Source organism: Pantherophis guttatus, chromosome 3 (assembly GCF_059756535.1).
Source record: "Pantherophis guttatus breed Tessera chromosome 3, ASM5975653v1, whole genome shotgun sequence".
Classification (NCBI taxonomy): Eukaryota; Metazoa; Chordata; class Lepidosauria; order Squamata; family Colubridae; genus Pantherophis; species Pantherophis guttatus.
The window spans coordinates 24916910-24939138 of NC_142065.1; the positions used below are offsets into that span (position 1 = coordinate 24916910).

Below are 22229 nucleotides of genomic sequence, written 5' to 3' on the forward strand. Positions count from 1 at the left end.
TGAAATCTAATGGCCACTGACACTTCTTCCCAAAGAACTTTCAAAAGTTCAAGAAGGTTTCACACCCTTTCCCACTATTCAGGTGACCCTTAGGGCACAAACAAACCTCCAAGTGGCCTCAATGATTCTCAGAAAGAGTACTAACGACGAGATGACTGCAAGGATATAAATCCTTCCATCCTCCACCATTCAGTCAGAATTGAAGAAGCTTCTTGGATGAGAAACAAAATGTCTTCAAGGAAAAGCAAAGAAAGTCTAATTGCCTTTTGAAAAAGCACCTTTGGGACATCCATGACCTGGATGACTAAGAATCTCCGTAGACGTCTTCCCAAAGTAATCTACCCTTGGAAATTTGATGATGCCTCTGCACTAAAACAGCTAGGAGTAAGGAATGGAGTAAGGATGAAAGTGAGGTCTGAGAATTGTTTTTTAAGGGTGACTAGGCATTTAAAGGTGCTTCAAAGGCATTTAACAAGTTGAGGTTATTTAGAATTTTTAAAAAACAATTTATTTTGCTACATTAGATAAAGTAACATGCATATTCACATTTTTAAAAGGGAAGTTTCTTGGGCAATATGTAATTGGAAATAAAATTTTCACTTTCTCATGCAACAGTTCCCAATTCTTGTTTGTTCCCAATTCTTGTTTGTTTTCAGCATGTAATAGCCTTCTGCTCATCTAAAATACCCCTATCTATAAGCAAATTTTGATTTTATTAATCTGATTGATAATGCTGTTGTATTATTTCCAATAATAACATGAAATTGTACAATGTATCTAAAGTCTAATATGATTGAGGTACAAAGTTTAGTCGAACATATTTGCAGAATAACATTTCTCCCCATTTCTGTGCAACTGTACTTAGCTACAATAAGTGCACTGTATATTAAAAAAAATATCTTTTTGGAATTTTGACTGTATGATTTTCAAATACTTAAAGTAAAACTCAAAGTGACATCATTAAGATTTCCCCAGAAATAGTTGGTGGAAATTCCTCCTACTTACTGATGTTTTCATATTGCTTTATTTTTTCATACAGCTGGAGAAATATTTAAATAACTTGTTACTAAAACATAGGGGAACGTTAAAACTGTACGCGTATTTACAAAAAAGCAAGGCTTCTTATAAATAGTGTAGAATATTAAAGCATTAATACAAAAATAAAGTTGAAAAAAGGAATGAAATTTTTTCTTGAATCGTTTGCAACATGAGCATGCTAACTAATACAAACCAAATTACTCCTTGCCCTTTGGGGTTGTAGTCTAAATTCACTTTGGGGGCATTTATTTGTATTTTATACTGCTCTAAAAAATATTATTTAACAGAGCTGAAAGTAGAGTTCGATTTAATCAGTGGAACAAACCAATTGACATATTCTCTATTTATGAGCTGCACCATCTGGCCTTTCTCCCTGCCCTTGTCAAGATCCAATTGACTATTTCCTTAAATTATAACCTTCTGGTTGCTGGGCCTGTTTAGCAGTACTAAATAACTATGAAGTAAATATGCTGGGTTCTGTCATTCATACTATTTATGACAGGAGTTCACTGGGCCTCTAGCACAGGAGACAGTTCTTCCAGGTTTATTTGCCTTAAATATTGCATATTAATTAAGGGAATCTAAGCTATATTGAGAGACAGCTGCCACATTTGCTCTTTACTATATTACTTTTCATAATTAAATGCCAATTAAAACAATGGAAAACCTTTTTTCTGGTTGTATTTTTAAATTTTATTGGTGGTCTGGGTAGTAACAGCTTACCCTCTTATTTAATTGAAAAGAAACTGAGAAGCCAAAAGCCATATATGTTTACCTTGGAGCAGTAAGCGCTATTATCTGAAGATGAAAGAGTGTCATCAGGCCTCTGCCTATGACTGGTGCATAAGTTGATCATCATTTTGCTTGTCCTCTGCAGAGGTGAGAGCCAATTAAGATAGTCCAAACCTGGTGCCTAATGGATCCAGATGATTTCCTGAGGGCACTTGCGGGCATTCACATAAATAGTCCCACTGCATATCTGGTTGCACTCAGGAGTTCAGAGGTGACTAGGGCATTAGATGAAATTGCCCCCAAGCAGCTTCTCCTGAATCTCAAATGATGAGGTTATCTGAATTTTCTAAAAGAATTCAGGAAATGAAACTGATGGTGGTGAAAAGCAAAGAATGAATGGAACTGAACACAGTGGGTGCATCCATGTTCAGGAGAATTCTGTGGCAGTAAAATTGATAAAATATTCTCCACTGGGAGAACACACTTGTTAAGATTATCTGGAGCAGTGGTGAAATCCAATTTTTTTTACTACCGGTTCTGTGGGCGTGGCTTGGTGGATGTGTTGTGGCTTGGTGGGCATGGCTTGGTGGGTGTGGCAGGGGAAGGATACTGCAAAATCTCCATTCCCACCCCATTCCAGGGGAAGGATACTGCAAAATCTCCATTCCCTTCCCACTCCTGGGGGAGGGATATTACAAAATCCCCATTCCCACCCCACTCTGAGGCCATCCAGAGGTGGTATTTGCCAGTTCTCTGAACTGCTCAAAATTTCCGCTGCTGGTTCTCCAGAACCTGTCAGAACCTGCTGGATTTAACCCCTGATCTGGTGTCATTTGCATATAGAGAAGCCCAATGTATCATTTTTGCAAGATGCTAAGAACAGAATCAGACGATCTGTTTTCCCTTGCAAACTCTATTCATCAGGGTGTGATTTCGAGCATGCTAAATTGATTCCTCTCAGGTGGTAATAGAAAAATATAAAGAGCTGGGTTGGATAAGACCAAAAATTATCTAGTCCACTATTGTATTTCCACATCATGCAGTGCCAAAGGATATTCCCCAACAGCCTCTAGAAAGCTTATGTAGCTATTACAATGATTAGTTGCACTATATAGCTATTGCGATTATTACTTGATGATGATGATAATAATAACTTCATCCTCCATAAACTTGTTTAATCCCTTTATAAAGATTTCCAAGTTGATAATTATCATTACAACATAAAGTTGTGGATTCTATCAGTTCTATTCTATAACCTGAGTACTGGGATAGGGTGGATGGCTGGAAGGGGAGAGATCTACTGTTTCTGAATTGTCGCTCTCTTTTGTTATTGGATCACTCAAAGTTCTGGTATCTTTCAGTAGGCGGTGCAGAATAACTACCAACATCATTTAATGCAGATCCAATCTAGAAAAATCTCTAAAAGGAAAGTTTCCATTTTTATTGTGAACTTAATTTTCTACCATTCTAAAATTATACTGTGCTTATAGCAACAGTAAGTGGGTTTTTTTTTTAAAAAAAATGCATGCTTTTCCCTTGTTTTTGTTTGATGTGATATCCATTTTGAAGAAGCATCCCACAGTTTTATTATCCTATTGTTTTGATTTTTAAAATAAGCAATTGTAAGTATTTTATAGTCCTCCTCCCCCAACTATCTTTGCTTTCTTAGCTTTTTTCATTATAAACCATGAATTGTCTCCAGGAAATTTTACAAGCTCATACTTGTTGAATAAATAACTGAATGGCATCATTGTTCTTGCCTCACAGTAGAACAACTGCAGTTGCTGATGAGTTCTACCTTAGTGATGCTTTGTTCAGTTTCTTTTATAATCATTGGCATCTTCCTTCATCAGTTGCTCCAGGCAGAGGTTGTACAATGGTTTTTTTTTTTTCCCTTTTGTTCATACTTCCAGACTTCAGTTTTTGAACCAAACTGCAAGAAAAGCCTTGGTTTGGTTGTGGTTCTTTAGTTTCATTTAGACTCTTTTTTTTTACTTTCTGATTGTTTGATTTGTGTTTGCCTTCAACATGTGTGTGTGTGTCTGCATGCATTTGTGCATGTAGACATTTTCAGCACTCGTGTACATTTTGACTCTATCAATCTTGCACTGGTTTCCATGATTGCTGGGATCAATGTTCCTGTTTTATAACACCCACCAACTGTTCCTCATGTCAGACCTGCCCAAGTCAGGTCTCTTAGGAAAGAAAAACCCTCGACTCCATTTTGATAAAATGTTAGGTTCTTTTACTAAAGGCTGCTGGCTGCAGTAAAGTCAGGCTAGAACTAAATTTCCCACGCAAAAAGTTACTCATTTTTCCCCTCATCCCAGCCCTTCCCCCATGACTAGTTCATCTTCAGTCAATGAAGAGCCACATAAGTGTTTGGAGAATGCTGAGATGTTTGGGATAGTCCCTATTCCAATCTCAGAAGCACGGCCTTGTATGCTGGCACAAACAGATTCTGTGCTTTCCTAGTCTTTGTCAAGCTGTCATTCCTCGCTTCCTATTTCCCATCACATCCCCATACATGTTCATTGACCATTTGTCCTCCTCCCCCCTTTGCCCTCTTTGCCCTCTCCCTCCTAGCCTTTGATGGCAGGATGCCAGTGGGGTGGCAAGCCAAAGATGGCAGTCCTGACACCTCTCTACTTAGAATTAGTAGATCAGACAGAGGTAAGCAAATAGGAAACCACAACTCTCTATATCTCAAACCAGGGGTGAAGTACAGCAGGTTTTGACAGGTTCTGGAGACCCAGTAGTGGAAATTTTGAGTAGTTCGGAGAACCGGCATATACCACCTCTGGGCTGGTCCCAGAATGGGGTGGGAATGGAGATTTTTCAATATCCTTCCCTTGGAGTGGGGTGGGAATGAAGATTTTGCAGTATCCTTCCCCTGAAGTGTGGTGGGAATAGAGATTTTGCAGTATCCTACCCCTGCCATGCCCACCAAGCCACACCACGCCCACCAAGCCACGCCCACAGAACCGGTAGTAAAAAAAAATTGAATTTCACCACTGTCTCAAACTATGTGATTGAACAAAAAGCACTCTCTTCTAGAAGAGTGCTTATTCTGCTCTGATATTGCTTCTAGAAAGTTGCTGCTTGAGAAAGGAACATATCCTGTTTACTACTTTTTTTGATTGGCTACAGAAAACCTCACAAGATCTGGCCCACAGGTACACAAATATAAGGAAGTTCACTTTCAAGCATGATCTTCCTCACTATCCTATGTTTCCACCTTGTTGACAATACCAACTAATTTTAAATATAAAGGTATGTGGGAGGAATATGTTTTTTGCTATTCCATTATTTCTTTTTTTTTTTTTTTTGCTTTTTTTTTTGCTTTTCCAGAAATGGCAGTGTGTGGAAGATGCCAACGGGAAGTTGAAGTTGCATAAATGCAAAGGCCTAGCTAGCCTTATGGCTCCAGACAGTAATAAAGGAATCTCCAATCTCCTGCCCAAGTATTATAGCAAGAATAACGAGGACTGCAGCTGTGATGAGAATGAATACAAGCTGAGTCCCATTGGACGACGAAAGAAATTATTCTCTAAGAAAAGTAAGTGAAATTCTTGGGGATTTCTGTGATGGCGGGAAAAATTCCAAAATAACTAAGCTATTTAAATCTATATATTTAAGAAATTAAGCAAAGTTTGTACTAAAAAAAAAAATCTCAAAGCAGCTTAAAAACGTTCCAACAATACAAAATAACTAAAACTTCGGAGAGCAATGAATAAACTATAATTCATCTTTCAAGAGTGTAGCAAATAACCCATCCACCAATCAAAAAGAAGTTTGCACAGTTATGAAAGGCTGTTAGCAGTGCATTGACCATATATTCCAAAGCCCTCACCAGACACACCTTGACAGAGGAGAAAATAGCTCACAGATTTCAATGAATGAGCAGTCTCGTATAGAAAAACTAGGTCTGCTTAGAATGATGTAGAGATCAATAACTTTGAATCATTGGACAACATCCAATGTTGCACATTTGAATGTTGACTTTTGCAGTGGATCTTCCCTGCCCTTTCTTTCTCCTCTTGCTCTCTAGAGCAGCGGTCTCCAACCTTCCTGGCTTTGCGGACCGGCGGGAGGGGGTGGGCACACATAGCTTCATTTGCACTAGCAGAAGGCGCATGCGCGCACCTGCCCCTCACACAAATGGAGCTGTATGTGCACTCCCATTCCATGTGCAAGTCAAGCTGTGTGCACTCTTGCTCATCACTTCTTCAGCCCGGTTCTGAGCAGGTCACGGCCCCGGGGGTTGGGGACCCCTGCTCTAGAGAACCTTCAAAATTCAACAGAAGACTTCATAGGGTGCTAAAAGAAGAATCTCTACTGATCTCATTTCAGAAGCCAGTCACAATTGGATTCAACCCAAAGTGTCTGTTGTAGATCTAGATAAAAGTAACATCTCATTAAAGCTGAATTTGCCTCCTAATGGCTACATAAACAATGTAAAAGTGGTCTGTCATTGCTCTCTTCCTGAAGGCACTTTTGGCTTCCAATCCCAATACACTAGGATTTCCTGATTGTCTCCAGTCTGGGTGTTAATCAGGTCTGACACTATTTAGATTTTTTTTCAAGATCAGATAAAATCTGCTCAGTGCTGCCATGTGATTGTGACTGTTAGTTAGATATTATGTACATGTTTGAAATATTTTAACCACAAGAATCTTAATAAAAACATTTCTGCATAAAAGCATGATGCAGTTTTTATGTAAAAATGCAAAAACAAATAGGATGATACATGGGATGTTTCCAACATTTTTATTTATTATTTATTTATTATTTATTTATTAATCAAATTTCTATACCGCCCTACTCCCGAAGGACTCAGGGCGGTGAACAGCCAAGATAAAATACAGATAATACAAATATTAAAAAATCCCTTAAAATTATTAAATATTTCGGCCGAAACACAGATTAAAACACCCAATTTATAAAATCATGAATTAAAAAATTTAAAAATTTAAAAGATGGGAGTTAGGCCAGGCCAGCTTGCTGAAATAGAAAAGTTTTGAGAGCACGGCGAAACGTGCGCAGGTCCGGGATCTTCCGTATCTCTGGGGGGAGCTCGTTCCAGATGGTAGGTGCCCCCACAGAGAAGGCTCTCCCCCTGGGGGCCGCCAGTCGACACTGTTTGGCCGACGACACCCTGAGGAGCCCCTCTCTATGGGAGCGTACTGGTCGGTGAGAGGCTATTGGTAGCAGAAGGCGGTCTCGTAGATACCCCGGTCCGATTCCATGGAGCGCTCTAAAGGTGGTAACCAAAACCTTGAAGCGCACCCGGAAGACCACCGGGAGCCAGTGCAGCTCGCGCAGGAGGGGGGTCACATGGGAGCGCCACGTCGCTCCCATAACCACCTGCGCGGCCGCATTCTGGACCAGTTGGAGCCTCCGGGTGCTCCTCAAGGGGAGCCCCATGTAGAGAGCATTGCAGTAGTCCAAGCGGGAAGTAACGAGAGCATGAGTGACCGTATTTAATGAGTCCCGATCCAGAAAGGGACGCAACTGGCGAATCAGGCGGACCTGATAAAAAGTCCCCCTGGCCACGTCCATCATGTGCTCTTCTAAAGACAGCCGTGAGTCCAGGAGGACACCCAAGTTGCGAACCCTCTCCGTGGGGGCCAGTGACTCGCCCCCAATAGTCAGTGATGGCACCAACTGACTATATCGGGATGTCGGAAACCACAGCCACTCGGTCTTGGATGGGTTGAGCCTGAGTCTGTTTCTCCCCATCCAGATCCGCACGGCCTCCAGGCACCAGGACATCACTTCAAGGGCATCATTGGGGTGGTCCGGGGTGGAGATGTACAGCTGAGTATCATCAGCGTACTGGTGGTACTTCACCCCGAAACTACGGATGATCTCACCCAGCGGCTTCACATAAATGTTGAACAGAAGGGGCGAGAGGACCGACCCTTGTGGCACCCCACATACAAGGGGCCTCGGGGTCGACCTCTGCCCCCCTGTCAACACAGACTGCGACCGGTCAGAGAGAAAGGAGGAGAACCACCGTAGGATGGTGCCCCCCACCCCTAACTCCTCTAGCCGGTGCAGCATGATACCATGGTCGATGGTATCAAAAGCCGCTGAGAGGTCTAATAGGACCAGGACAGAGGAACAACCCCTGTCCCGAGCCCTCCAGAGATCATCAACCAACGCGACCAATGCCGTTTCCGTGCTGTACCCAGGCCTGAAGCCCGACTGGAACGGATCCAGATACGACGATTCATCCAGGTACTGGGGGAGCTGTCGCGCTACCACACTCTCAACAACCTTCGCAACGAAGCGAAGGTTGGAGACTGGACGATAATTTGCCAACACTGCCGGGTCCAGGGAAGGTTTCTTGAGGAGAGTGAAGGAATTTAGTGAAGGAATCCAGAACTAATTAGAAGTAGATAAATGAGGACACACTTTACTATCAGCTTTGCTTGTTTCTTAGGAATAAGGAGAAATTTACTTTATGTTTAAACATACACTTCCAATTTGACAAATTCAAATTAACTGAATAATAACTAATGCTAAAATTAATTCTCAGTAAAATACCATATTCCATTTAAAAATTAATTGATCCCCTGTCTGCATAAACCAACTATTCTCTCTTTCACAGTAGGCATAAATATGCTTTCTCATCCCCCCAGCACAATCACAAAAAATGAGGGGAGGAAATCAAATGGAGAGGAAAGCTCCATTGCAATAGAAACAGAAAGGAAAAGAAAAAGAGAAAGAAAAAAATAAATGTTTATGGATTATAAAACAATTAAATTCACTAAGCAAGTAGCCCTACCCAGTCAACATTTACCTTCAAGCTAAATGGGGGTGTCAGGCCTGGAAGCCATCTTTTGCATTAGGCCTTCAGACCTGCCACGTTTACTACTGTGGGAAACTGGGAGGGGGGATTGTTTGGAGATTTGGGTTGATGTCAGGGTTCTAAGTAACACCCCCAACAAAATAAACCTCCGAGGCTTGAGTTTCCTCAAAGTTACTTAGCTTCAGTCCTCAGCCTTCTGATCGACAAGCCCGATGTGTTAATAGTTCAGCCACCATAGTTAAGAGTTATGTGTAGTAGTCAATTTTCAGTTACAGATTGTTGGACCGTAAGTTGCCCACATCTCCTCTAGTCCTCCCACTCTCAGTATCTGGTAATCTAATATAAATCTATAGGTCAGGGTTGAACTGTGGAGTTCTTGGAGCTTTCTGAGCTTGATTGTTTACTTGCAAACTTTTCATTACCAAGCTAAGTAACGTCATCGGTGAGTATGGAGTTTGCTCCCTTTTTATATATAGTAACTTGTCTGGCCAAGCTAGTCCAGCATTTATCAAGAGTGCTTAAATAAGCACCAACTAAATGGGTGATTATTTAAGCACCCTGATAAATGCTGGATTAATAGCTATTTATATGTACCTATACATCTCAAAAGTAGTCAGTGGCAATATCCATTATTCCTTTTTAGAAATTACAATAGTCCTGGTTCTGTACTTGACTAGTTCTCAGGGTATTGGAGCATTATTTATTCATAATAAGAGCACAGGTAGATGCTGCTCCCAAAGCTGTTGCTCCCATATAACGTTTTCTTTTCACATTAAAATGGAGCTGGCTCCAAAAACTGCTGATTTTCTTTGGCAAGGCTCAGGCGCTTTGTGGCATAACCTATTCTACAGGCCCTTCTTTAACTTGAGTCAGCTGAAAATCCACACACAAACGCACAGACATGCATTTGAAGTGTGCATAGTTTAATTATAGATTAAAAGAGCCCAACAGCAGCTCAGAATTATTATTCGTCTGTAAAGTTGCTTTCGTCTCGCTTCACAAGTGCAGAGCTTTAATTATTTAGCAGATTAGACTTTCTCAGTAATGACCTGGCACAAGCTTCAAACAGGGAGTTTAAATCGATTTTCTTCCTTTATATTTGCCTTGCAAGCTGATTAGTAACTACTAAGCTAATTTTTAGATGAATAAAATTACTGGTTTTCAGGTACAATCGCCAGTTACTGTAACTGCCGAGAATGCATGGCAAAACAGATAATCTTTAAATAATGCTTAAGCTTGTGGTTCAGTTAAATTGTTAACAAATTGTAACCCCAAATATAACTCATTTCAGAATTTTAGCATAACATGATACAGAAACAATGAAATTGCTGCATTACGCTGAAGATATTTGAACTCCACTTATGAAATTTAAACCAGATAAAGAACTCCTCAAAAATTTTATTAGCAACTTTTCAAATCCCTATGGCATCCCAATTAGGCTGTGTAATTATGTCTCTTAGTCTTCAGTATCAGAAACCTGAGGGCCTTTCCAAATAATCATCTGTTCACATAATAAATGCACAGTAGTTAGTTCATTTGTTGTACACGATCCAGATGTTTTTCTTCAAGGTAGTTAATATTTTGTCTGGGACAGAACAGTTTTCCAATACATAAATGTCATGTTTTGGTGCTAAAGGGGAGATTTTCTCCCTTCTCCCTTCATTATTTCTCTCACAAGCAAATAAAACTAAGAGGAGGAAGAGTGGATATTATCCACTCTGCTCTTCATGAGGAAACTGGAGAGATTCTCAGAGAATATGTCATGGTTTGAGACCAAACTGCACCTCTGACTTTAGATGCAATAAGCCGCTTTGTGCACCTCAGTAAGTGGCTTGGCTGACCAGAAATGGCTAGTGGAACTGCAGACCAGTCAGGGGGTAAGGATTTCAAACTATTCTGTATTGTATAGGCACCGAGATGAGGTTAAACTCAGAATTTAGAAGATGACAAAAGTGGAGTAAATGTCTTTGGAGCATAGGAAGCTGTTTATACTCATGAGTCATCAGTAGAAAATGTAGAGGTTTGAGTTAGACAGTATTCTCATTCTACCTAGATATATCTAGCACTGAACTTGGGATCTTCTGAGCACAAAGACTTTGTTTTGCCCTTAATGATCTTCTTCCACTGTTCCTAAGACAACATCAAATTTTCATGCGTTAGATTTCCTGTTTTTCACTTAGAAGTTGGAGATAGAAATTCCTCGCTTTCTGAAGATGACCTAAAATGCAACAGATCATATTAAATCTGCTATTATTTTCTCTCCTCTTACCTTCTAGTCTACATATTATAAATCTGTTTGTAATGCAAATTATATTTTATACTCACAATTTGGATATAATTAAGCCTAAAAGCATTAAGATTTCCCAGGGCTCCAAAATCTAATTATATGGAAATATCAAATATATTGCTGATATTCACGTACGTTTATTCTGTTATTGCATTTCTGGAGTTTCATTTCAACATAAGGTCCCATAAGCTCTTTGGAAAAGAGACAAAATTTCAAATTGTACATGGATATGTGAGTGTTTCCTCTGTATATTGCAAAAACAAACAAAAAAACCTTATGATCAATCTATGATGTTAATTGCCATTTTTTACTGTTCCATCCTGAAGTGGCAGTTTAAACATGTATATCAATTGATGCTCAATAATTTAGACTTTGATGGTAAAATAACTACAAATGAATTTACATTGACATGGTATTATATTTATTTCTATGTATGCCCTTTTCATCATCCTCCTTTTAAAAAATCCCAGCAGGACTTTTAAAGAAAGGAAAACAGGGATGGGATCCAGGCATAAAATTGGCCATAACAGAAATATTGAGGATGTATATTCTTTCAAGACATACATTAAAATACATTATGCACCATAAACTGTAGTTATTTTATAAAAGAAAGAACAAAATGCATGTATGAATTACAGCTATTTTGAGTAATAATGCATGCAAATAATAAATGAAAGTAATTTCAATATACCATGGAAGGAGAATCAAATAAAATTCAGCACATTTTATCAACCACAATCACATTTTACCCATCATGCAAATATCCTTACAGGAATGTCTTGCCAGGGTTTAATAACACGTCTGGAAACTCAGACTTACCCCAATCATGTAGCTGAACAGAATATTGGAATATATATAAGAATGATCCAGATTTATGTGTGGCCTTTAAAAATGGCTGCATTAATAGCATCATCACTTTTCTAATTTATCTGAAGGCATTAGATAATATTTCACTAAAATGCGCAGCCCAGGAAATGTAGTTTTCTAGATAATGTCTTTACCTTATAGCTTTTTTTTTCATAGACTTCATCTACTTTTAGAAGTTGAGGGACTTTGCTGCTCTATATCTGACATAATGTTTAAGCAATGTTTATTATTTTCACATTTATTTTACGCCTTGTATAAAATAGATGACAAAATAAATCAATTTTAAATTTATTTTAAGATACCATACAATCTTCTCCCTCTGTTTGAAATGTACAGGACTCCTAGGCTCACAACAATTGTGCCCTATATGTACCTAAAACCATTTTTAAAATTGTTAAGGAAGAAACAGCTCTGTTCTTCCTATTGCAGCTGGGGCACTCCTCATCTGAACCCTGTGCTTTAACAAACATTCTTGAAAGTTAGGTTCTTCACATATAACTGTGCAGTCTTCATTAAGATGCCAGCTCTATTCCCTGAAAAATCTATTATATAAGTAGCATACAAAAAGAGAGGAGCAGGTATATTTAGATCCTGATAGTTAAAAGAAGAATGGCAATATGGGACATCCACTGGAAATTGCTTAAGTGTAAAAGAATTTAGAGCTGACTTTGGAGAAAGAAAAAGAAAGAAAGAAAGAAAGAAAGAAAGAAAGAAAGAAAGAAAGAAAGAAAGAAAGAAAGAAAGAAAGAAAGATAGTTTAAAGAAGAAAAGAAGAAGCAAGCCAATAATAGGAGGCATGGAGAAGAGATTACACAGTTCAGAGATTGAAGGCAATTTGAGGAAAAAACTCAGAATAACCCAGACTTCATTTTTGTTTAGTACAAGGTAGGACAGAGAGAAAATTGGTTGAGCTTTCAAATTCCTAATAATATACCCTACAAAAATTATATTTCAGGAATCCTTGAGGTATTTTGTTTCCCTCTCACCTGAAGTAGCAGATTAAATTGGTCTGCCAGTAGTTTTGTGATTGGGATTCGACATGCCATTTGCAGTTATGGCATGTCGAATCCCAATCACAGAACTTCTGGCAGACCAATTCAGACCAAATCAGAGAACTACTGGCAGACTATTTGCAGTTATGGGTGCCTTCCAATTTCCTATCTTACCCTTACAGAAAAACCCTTAACATTACAATACATCTGCCCAAAAGGTGCTTTTTTAAAAGGTGCTTTTTTGCAAGTGGACTTTCTTTGTTGTTATTTATTTATTTATTTATTTTTAAATTTGTATACCGCCCTTCTCCCTGAGGACTCAGGGCAGTGAACAGCCAAGTAAAAGCATAAACTACAAACATTAAAATACAATTAAAACGATATATATAAATTTGGCCCCATGATTAAAAACAATAACAAACAATTAAAAACATTTTAAAAAGTGTTAGGCCAGCCCGGCTTGCTGGAAAAAGAAGGTTTTAAGGGCACGGCGGAAGGCACCGAGGTCTTGGATTCTCCTTATCTCTGGGGGCAGCTGATTCCAGAGGGTAGGTGCCCCCACAGAAAAGGCCCTCCCCCTGGGGGTTACCAGCCTACATTGTTTGGCTGATGGCAAACAATTGTTCCTTTGTTCCTCAAAGACATTTCACTTCTCATCCAAGCAGCTTCTTCAGTTCACTTCAGAACTGAAGAAGCTTCTTGAATGAGAAGTGAAACATTTTCGAGGAAAAACAAAGGAAGTCTTGTTGCCTTTTGAAAAAGCACCTTTGGGACAACCATGATCTGAGAATCTCCATAGACTTTAATGATACATCTGCTTTCAGTGGAGAGGATAGGAGAAGAATGAATAAGAATAGCCTCCATCCGCAAAGCAATCCCAGGATAGGACTGGTTTGCCCAACATGCAGTGAGATTTTTTCATATTATAGGATATTATGTCTCTACGTTAAGAACTTAGCTTTCACTTCTTAATGAGAACTAATGGGGAAAAAAAATCATCTCCACCTTTTGTTCATTAGAGGCAACCTATTTCTCCTCTGTTTTACACAAGAAGAAAAGGTTCTGGCAACAACCTGGGATAAAATATCTCTGCATTGGTTTCATTTCTCATTGTTCATGAATGATATTTCATGAGAAAAATATTATTTGTCAATGAACTCAGATATAAACACTAATTGAGCAGGTAGAAACTAGCATTCAGTTGTGAATGGTGAAAGTTTAAAAACAGATAATAACAAGTTGAATACTAGTGCACTTATGTAAGTAAAAGTTTATGGTTTATGTTAAGAAAACATTACTTCATTTCTCTGCAAATTACTGCAGTTATCCCAGATGCTGCAATGTAATATTATAACACAATACAGAATCATCCCACCTTTTCCCTATTCTGCTGCCAAACAACTGATTTGTGAGAGAGTTAATGGGCCCTTTTTTAGTTTATAGAAATGCACGCTTATCAATTTAGGGTCTAAAAAGTCATGGAAAGTTTCCAAAGATCATTTATCTTTATTTAGGTCTCTATCTCTACCATAGCTATATATAAGCTGTTTTGACCAGTACTGGGTTTCAATTTAGTTTGTTACCGGTTCGCTCATGGGCGTGCACGCAACACTTCTGTGCATGCGCAGAAGCTTCTGCGCATACATAGAGATGTCTGGGCGGGTGGGCAGAGCCTCCCCCGCTGCTACCAGTTCGCCCAATCCAGGGGGAACCGGTAGCAACCCGCCACTGGTTTTGACCTACAGTATGTGTTTAATTGGTTCTCTTTATCTACTTTTAGGAATTGTGTGGTAAACAGATGATATTTTAGGTCATACTTATGCAAGAAATATTGAAAATCCAGAAGGGTTCGCAAATCTTTGAGCACTCACAGTATCAGTCAAAATGAAAAAAAATAAAAATAAAGGCATTTGCTTCTTTGAATTTCATTGAAAAACACCTCTTCCCGTGTTGTTTGTATTAAGATCTCTTATTTGAAAGGCAAACAGTACAACAGATTCATTTTTGGTAATTGGTTGGTTGTCTTTGAACATTGTTTAGAATTTATAAATGTTATATTCTCTTCAGGTTTTACAAGGGGGTATGTTTTTTGATACCAGCAAATGGAAACACACGCCTCATAACAAAGGAAACCGATTCTTGCTGAGAAAGTCTCTTTTTAGTTTCTTCTTTTTGGGTGTAACTTCTTAGAATTTCCTCTTAGTATTAAAAGGGAAGGGAGTTTCCTCATTTTAGTCAAATGTTCCATAAATTAGAACCTACTTTTCCCCTAAAGCTATGATTCACCTGGCTGAGCCTCAGGTGGAGATTTAGAATCCCAGGTTAGTGAATAATTCTGTTGTACTCCGTGAATACTGTGAATAACCAACAGACCCATCACTTCTAAATGCTGAGCAAATTGTGACTCCTTCTTATGAATTATTAGAAATGGGACTCAAACAAAAAATAATGGACATATATATTTCTATATGAATCAATACTCTTATCCTACCCAATGCTGCCGAGCCTGAGAAGCCAGGGTAAAGCCCTCCAGTGAGATTTCCAATAAGCCATCTTTAAGTGAACTTAAAACTGCTGGCAATTTCTGGGAATTAAAGGGAGAATTTCAAATTGGAGAAGTTCCTGGGGTTTCATGACCAGAGGGAAAAGGAATTGCCATCTAGAATTTCACTCAAATGGGTAAATTGTAAAAGGGAAAGCAAGAGAAATAGAATACAACAAAGCTTGAAACTGCGGTTTAAGGAGCAGGGATTTTTCTGGTTTAATAGGAAAAAGAAAGTTGAAATAGAGAACAACTAGAGATGAGAAATATGGAGTAATAGTCTTCAATTGCTGTTTTTCAGAATTCTCTAGATGGGAAAGCAGTTTCAAAGGAAATCAAAAGCAAAAGCCACCATAAAACATTAATAAAAGTTCTGTGGCTCTTTAGATTGCATGAAACATTCACGTTGAGCATCATTTATTTTCACTTCTTTTCTAGCTTTCTGAACTTTTGCTGCCATCACATGGCAAGAATGTAGAAATAAACCATTTCATAAAAAGAAGTTCTATAAGAACATACATTAAAAGATACTTGATTACTTCCTTAAATTTAGGCCATATAAAATCTTCACTCAAGATCTTCTGTAGGACAACTCATAATCCTACAGCAATAAATATTGCAGCAGGCACGTATCAGCTCTGTAACTCTACAATGTCATAGTTAGCTGGAAGGTAATTTACACCAGGAAAAGCTAGTTCAAAGTTAATTTAGTTTTTCTAAAACCTACCAAGCTTAATAAAATAAAATTATTCTCAGCTGCCATATAAAACAAGATACATTTTTGCAGTTTCATTTCCTTTGGCTTTTATATTTATTTATCCAACCATGCATTTAGTTTAAGCTGGTTGTGGTTGGTCATTCTTAGTAAGTTACAATAAATTTTTCCCATAAATTTTCAATAAAATGTCAACAGTATATTCAAAAGTACATTGTCAAAAAATTAAAATTATAACATATAAAAAATATAAAAATATGATTAAAGCAAATGATGTGCCCCCATTATAATAAAAGGTATGTTTCCCATAAGGAATGGAAATAATATTACATTGATAATAAAATTTAATGTATATAGAAACTGATTATTTTTCATAGAATTAGATCACTGTCTGAAAAAAATAATTATTTTTGAAAATAAAGAATTCTTCCATTTCTGACCTAACCAATTTTTTCAGCAATAAATTTTCTGTCAATCCATATCTGACCTGCTAAATACACATAAATTGTGTTGTTCATTTCTCACGTAGAATACAAAACAAGCTACATTCGAAGTCGTGCAATTCGCTCAGTGTCTGTTGAGCTTGATGGGAAGGTGTATAATTTGGATTTGGAGGATGGCTATCAACCTGTTTTACCATGGAATGTCACAAAAAAGCCCAAAAACAGTCAAGAATCAGGAGGAGGAGGAGAAGTTGATGATGCTAAGGATATGGAGGAATACAGTGGCACTGGCAGTATTTTAGAGAACACAGCACCAAACTTAATAAAAGTGACACACCGGTAAGTCTTTGAAGAGATTCATTAGTAGGTTGTGGTTTTTATTATTTATATACTTGAATATATATGTGTGTGTGTGTGTGTGTGTGTGTGTGTGTAGGTCTTTGGTTATTCGGGTTTTCTCCCACGTAAAATTGGAAGTGTCTTGGCCAACACACTTCCAATTTTACGCGGGAGAAAACCCGAATAACCAAAGACCTACATACAAACACCTGCGAAAACCTCAGAAAATATATATATATTCAACATTATATGTACATACAAACATATATAGCTCTATGTATCAGGATCATTTATCTATCGGGGACATTAGTACATTGCATCATAAACAAGAAAGGAGGAAAAATTGCAAGTTACAGCTCTAGTAAAGAATATAGGTAGCTCAGGATTGAACTGTTCGGTTGTTGGTATTCTCTGAGTGTAATGGTTAGTCTAGTGAAAAGAAGGACCAGGGGAGATATAATAGCAGTGTTCCAATATTTGAGGGGCTGCCACAGAGTGGAGGGGGTCAAACTATTTTCCAATGCATCTAAAGGCCAGACAAGGAATAATGGATGGAAACTGATCAAGGAAGAGCCCTGGTGGCGTAGCAGACTAAAGCACTGTTATTAACATCAGCTGCCTGCAATTACTGCAAGTTCAAATCTCACCAGGCTCAAGGTTGACTCAGCCTTCCATCCTTTCTAAGGTAGGTAAAATGAGGACCCAGATTGTGGGGGCAATAAGCTGACTTTGTATAAAATATACAAAAGTATGAAGGCTATTGCTTAACGCATTGTAAGCCGCCCTGAGTCTCTGGAGAAGGGCGGCATATAAATCAATTTTTTTTAAAAAAAAAGGAGAGATTCAACCTAAAAATAAAGAGAAATTTTCTGACAGTGAGAACAATCAACCAATGGAATAGCTTGCCTTCAGAAGTTATGGGAGCTTCATCACTGGAAGCTTTCAAGAAGAGACTGGACTGCCATTTGTTAGAAATGGTGCAGGGTCTCCTGCTTGGGCGGGGGGTTGACTAGAAGACCTACAAGGTCCCTTCCAACTCTGTTACTCTGTTAAGTAAGAAAGATAATCAAGGAAGAACCCATACCTCAATCAAGGCTACATATAAACAACCAGGACATTCTATTCTTCGATGCATATTACCTAACCTGGTAATGAAAAAAACAAGCTTTGAAGAACACCAAGAGCCCTAGAGACGAAGGGCTCTCCTAGAGAGGAAGAGTCCATGCTTTTCTGCCTTAATATATGGGAATAAACAAGCAAAACCTCCTTCAATGATTGGGGCCTTGATTAGGCGGAGGGGCTTATATGAGTAAATGAAATTGTGGACATGTATATGTCCAGAAAGGTCTCCCAGCATGAAAGAAGCCTTTATTATGCAGTGGATAGACAATGGCTAAGATGATGATGATGATGATGATGATGATGATGATGATGATGATGATACAAGCAAAACACTAGGCTTAACCCAATGAGCTAGGTATATATTTCCTTAACTGCATTGTGTAATCTCCATAGTAAAAGGGCTTCAATATCCAACAAATAAGGTTCGCTTAAGAATTAAACATACTATAACATACACTGTATAAGCTTTAAAGTTTTCCATAAAGTTGAGACGGGAACTTCTGTTGCTAAGTAATGCAGTGAGTCATCAGGTGACCTATTTTACAACCTTTTTTGCTACGTTCATTAAGCAAATTTGGCTTCCCCCATTGACTTTGCTTATTGGAAGCTGGCTGGGAAACTCACATGGCATTTACGTGATACTGGGATGCTGCCACCGCTGTAAATGCAGACTGGTTGCCAAGCACCGGATTATAGTCAGTGACTGCAGGAATGCTGCAACGATTGTAAGTGAGAGGTTGTGAGAGGCGGTTTTTTTCAATGCCGTCGTAGCTTCAAAGTGTTACTAAACGAATGTGCGTAAGTAGAGGGCCACCTGTAGGATGGCTACAACTAAGAACAAGTTTGCCTAATATATTTTGTTAAACGTTTGTCTACGTTTAACAAAATGTATTATCGGGAATCTGACCAATCATACAGCCAATCCATACTCAAGATCATACTCAAGTCTAAGTGTTTGTGTTTATACTTAGGCTTCTCAACCATTAGTAAGCTTTTACTTCTTCTTTTTTTTTTCAAAAAAAGTTTATAGTAATTTTTTCCTCCAAGTAATTCAAGACAGCACCCTTGGTTTTTCCCTACTGACATCTCAACCTCATAACAAACTTCAGTTTCCATTGCACAGATTGTTTACTCTTGGTTGCAGTAGGGGAGTTGCCCCTGTTCCTTTCCTGGAGTCACATTAGCTAAGCTAGCTCAAAACAACAATCTTCATGAATGTAACGCTGTCTGTTTCCAACACCTTGTCATTGCCTCCAGTATAATGACCTTTCTCTCTCTCTTTTTTTTGAACAGATGCTACATTTTAGAGAATGACACTGTTCAATGTGACACAGACTTATATAAATCATTGCAAGCCTGGAAGGACCATAAGCTTCATATAGACCACGAGGTTAGTGTTTATGGCCATGTGAATCACCATTTGAATCACATTTCCAAATTCCAAGGAACCTTGAGTGGACTTTTTTGTCAGGCTTTAGTCTCAACAGGCATGATCTCAGTGTTGTCTCCTTGTCAGATCCCCCAAAAAAGATCCATGTTTAATGAAAGCAAGTTAAATAGTCTGATACCAGCTTTGGCTGATGTCTGGATCAACTTTGAAATGAGAACGTCTTAGAATAGAGTTGCTTTTTGATGATTGATTTAGCAGCCTGTGATTCAGGCAATTATGCTGACCAAACTAGGCTGCATACAATAGTTCCCTTTTATTCCTGGAAGATCTTAAAACAGAGGGGAACATCTTCTTAACACAGTTTTCCTTAATGAAGCCATAATCATCAATTCTTCCTTTTGCCACATTCTGCATTGCCCTAAAGAATCTTAATCCTCTGGATACGATTTTAGGGGTAGAAGAAGCCAGAGGACATGAAAACTATTTCTGTTTGTGGAAACCTGCATCTGAGGCTCAGTCCCAAATCCTTCTGAAAATAAAAGGACATTGTTGAAGCTAATTTAATATCCTTAATTGCATAATGCACTAAAAGGGCAGCGCAGAGAACATGTGGATAAGAAGTTTCAGAATAAGTGGACATAAAATTATGGCTTAACAGTGTGTTAAAGACACATAACTGTTTTTCCTATTTTCCTCTTTCCCTCAAAGTGCACATATAAACATACAATACCTGCAAGAGGTAGTCTTTGACAATTAAGAGATTTACAGAAATGCACATCATTTCTCCCAGATTTTTTTTATTAATTTTCCCATAGATCATTGAACTCTCATAATACATGATGCATGGGAATTACTTGTTGATCAATTAAAATAACCCCTAACTTTAAAAAAAAAATAATAAAAGAAAAAACAAGTCATCTTACAGTCTGGAAAAAACCACATTCATTCCAAAAAAATGTCAGTTTAATTGTACGTGCTAGTATAAATTGCCCTGCCTTGGCTCTATCTCATTGCCTGCCAAGGTTTTATTGTAAATAAAGAAACGTGGTGGATTTTTTTTTCTTTTTCACCTCTGCTATAATTACAGCAGTTAGGTATTCTTCCTCCAAAAGTCAAATTATGTACCTTGCTAGAAAATGTCCTTGCTGCTTATTCCAAATTTCCACCAGTGAACTGTGTAGATAACGCGATATATGGTAATTATAGTAATAATCTGTATTTCTGGCTAAAGTTTGGCATTTTAGCATAAACTCTCCTTTTAAAAAAAATTTTTTTTAAATAGAATAATTGGGATACAGAGAGGTTTTGAAGAAAGGAATTTAATGCCTAGTATCTAGACAAGTTGAATGATAGAAACTAAATCAATCAATTTTGTATCCATCCATTTGTTCTTATTTTTTTTATTATTAGATTGAAACTCTACAAAACAAAATTAAAAACCTGCGAGAGGTAAGAGGTCATCTAAAGAAGAAGCGACCGGAGGAATGTGATTGTAACAAGATAAGGTACTTTGTCTTTGGGGTCAGAAACTGCAATAAGCAGGAAGTGATTATGAATTTAGGCAGAGGGATATAAGACACAAGACTATTTAGCAAACACAGCCATCCTCTTATTAAAATCAGATACTCCAATGCCTTGATAATCCCAGTGCCTTATTGCGTCCAGTCCTGCAAGGCAGAAAAGAAAACCAGGAAACATTCACGTCTCATAACACTCTTCTATTAAAAACAAAAATAACATTTCAGACCAGTTCCTCTTACCTTGACATAGCTAACAGCTTACTGCCTTTTGGGGTTTCTTTCAAAATTTGAAATTTTCTAACCTTGGAAAGTACAAATTAAAGATGTTCAGCCTTTTTGGAATACATAGGCCCCTGGGATTTATACCTAGTGCTTTTTAAATTATCCTGAAACTGAAATTCATTATTGGAAGAGCTGGAAATACCTACAGCTGATACGTTGTTTTCTGTTACACATCTTTCAGTCACTTTGAAGCCTCCCTGGTTACTTAGATTTCCCACTGAGAAAAAGCATCTGAATGGGGATTCTTATGATCACATCCTTTGGTAACTCAGTGAAGTAATGGAAACCAGGGAACTAACTGGTTGCCTGCTGCAGAGACTATAGTACTAAGAAAAACATGATATTCAAACACTTAGCCTGTGCTTAAGTAAATAAATACAAAAACACCACCCATGAGAATTTATTCAAAATTCTCCACTCCTTTGAAAGAAATTTTAAAAGCAAATTCCCTGCTGTCAAGCTGAATTCAAACTGGCATTACACAGCCCTTGTCTGTTTCTAATTAGGGTAAGTAGAGAGCAAATGTTTAGCACAGAGTTGGCCAAAATCGCCTTCAGTCAAGATGCTCTTGTGGCCACAGCTTCCCATTCATTATCTAAACTCAGGAACTGCAGTATTCACCTCTGAAATGAGGAAGTTACTTCAAATCTCGGGTGGATGGGCTGAATTTCTCAGTGGTCCCTTGAAGAAGGTCCCTTGTGGGACCTGTTGCCTCCTCCTTAAGATCTTCTGTACTCAGATTTGTATTTTTCTACCACTGTAAAACTACTAAATAAGCAGGAAAAGTTGCAGCTTTTTAAAGAGTGAATAGGTTCACACCAGATCTAAAAATAATGTCCAAGCTCAGAGCTGACTATTTGCACATCCTTACTTGGCACCATGGCCAAAGAAGCTCCAAAACTTCCTGTTACATGCATGGAAAAAGCTGGACAAAAGAAGCATAAAAATGTGATATTTGTTCTTCCACTGCCAGACACTCTAGAAAAATAAATTATAGTGATAAGTTTTCAAGCGGAAAGCATGAGACATTGCTTCTGCTCTCAGAGTATTTCTCTTATCAGGGACATTTCCTCAGTGACTTCTGTCATTATGTTCCCTCTTTCGTCACACTTAACATCCTGGGCTGCTCTTTCAATTCATGGT

The 22229-nt window shown here is 38.2% G+C and overlaps 1 protein-coding gene across 18 annotated transcripts in view; it reads left to right on the top strand.

Moving 5' to 3' along the window:
- Nucleotides 1-22229, top strand: part of SULF2 (sulfatase 2) — a 293351-nt gene that overhangs the window by 261283 nt on the left and 9839 nt on the right. For all 18 annotated transcript variants that reach the window (XM_034413833.3, XM_087889122.1, XM_087889133.1 and 15 more), the window contains 4 exons: nt 5122-5329; nt 16520-16772; nt 19188-19284; nt 20695-20789. In XM_034413833.3, the coding sequence (XP_034269724.2) occupies nt 5122-5329; nt 16520-16772; nt 19188-19284; nt 20695-20789 (653 nt within the window). The remainder of the gene's footprint in view (nt 1-5121; nt 5330-16519; nt 16773-19187; nt 19285-20694; nt 20790-22229) is intronic.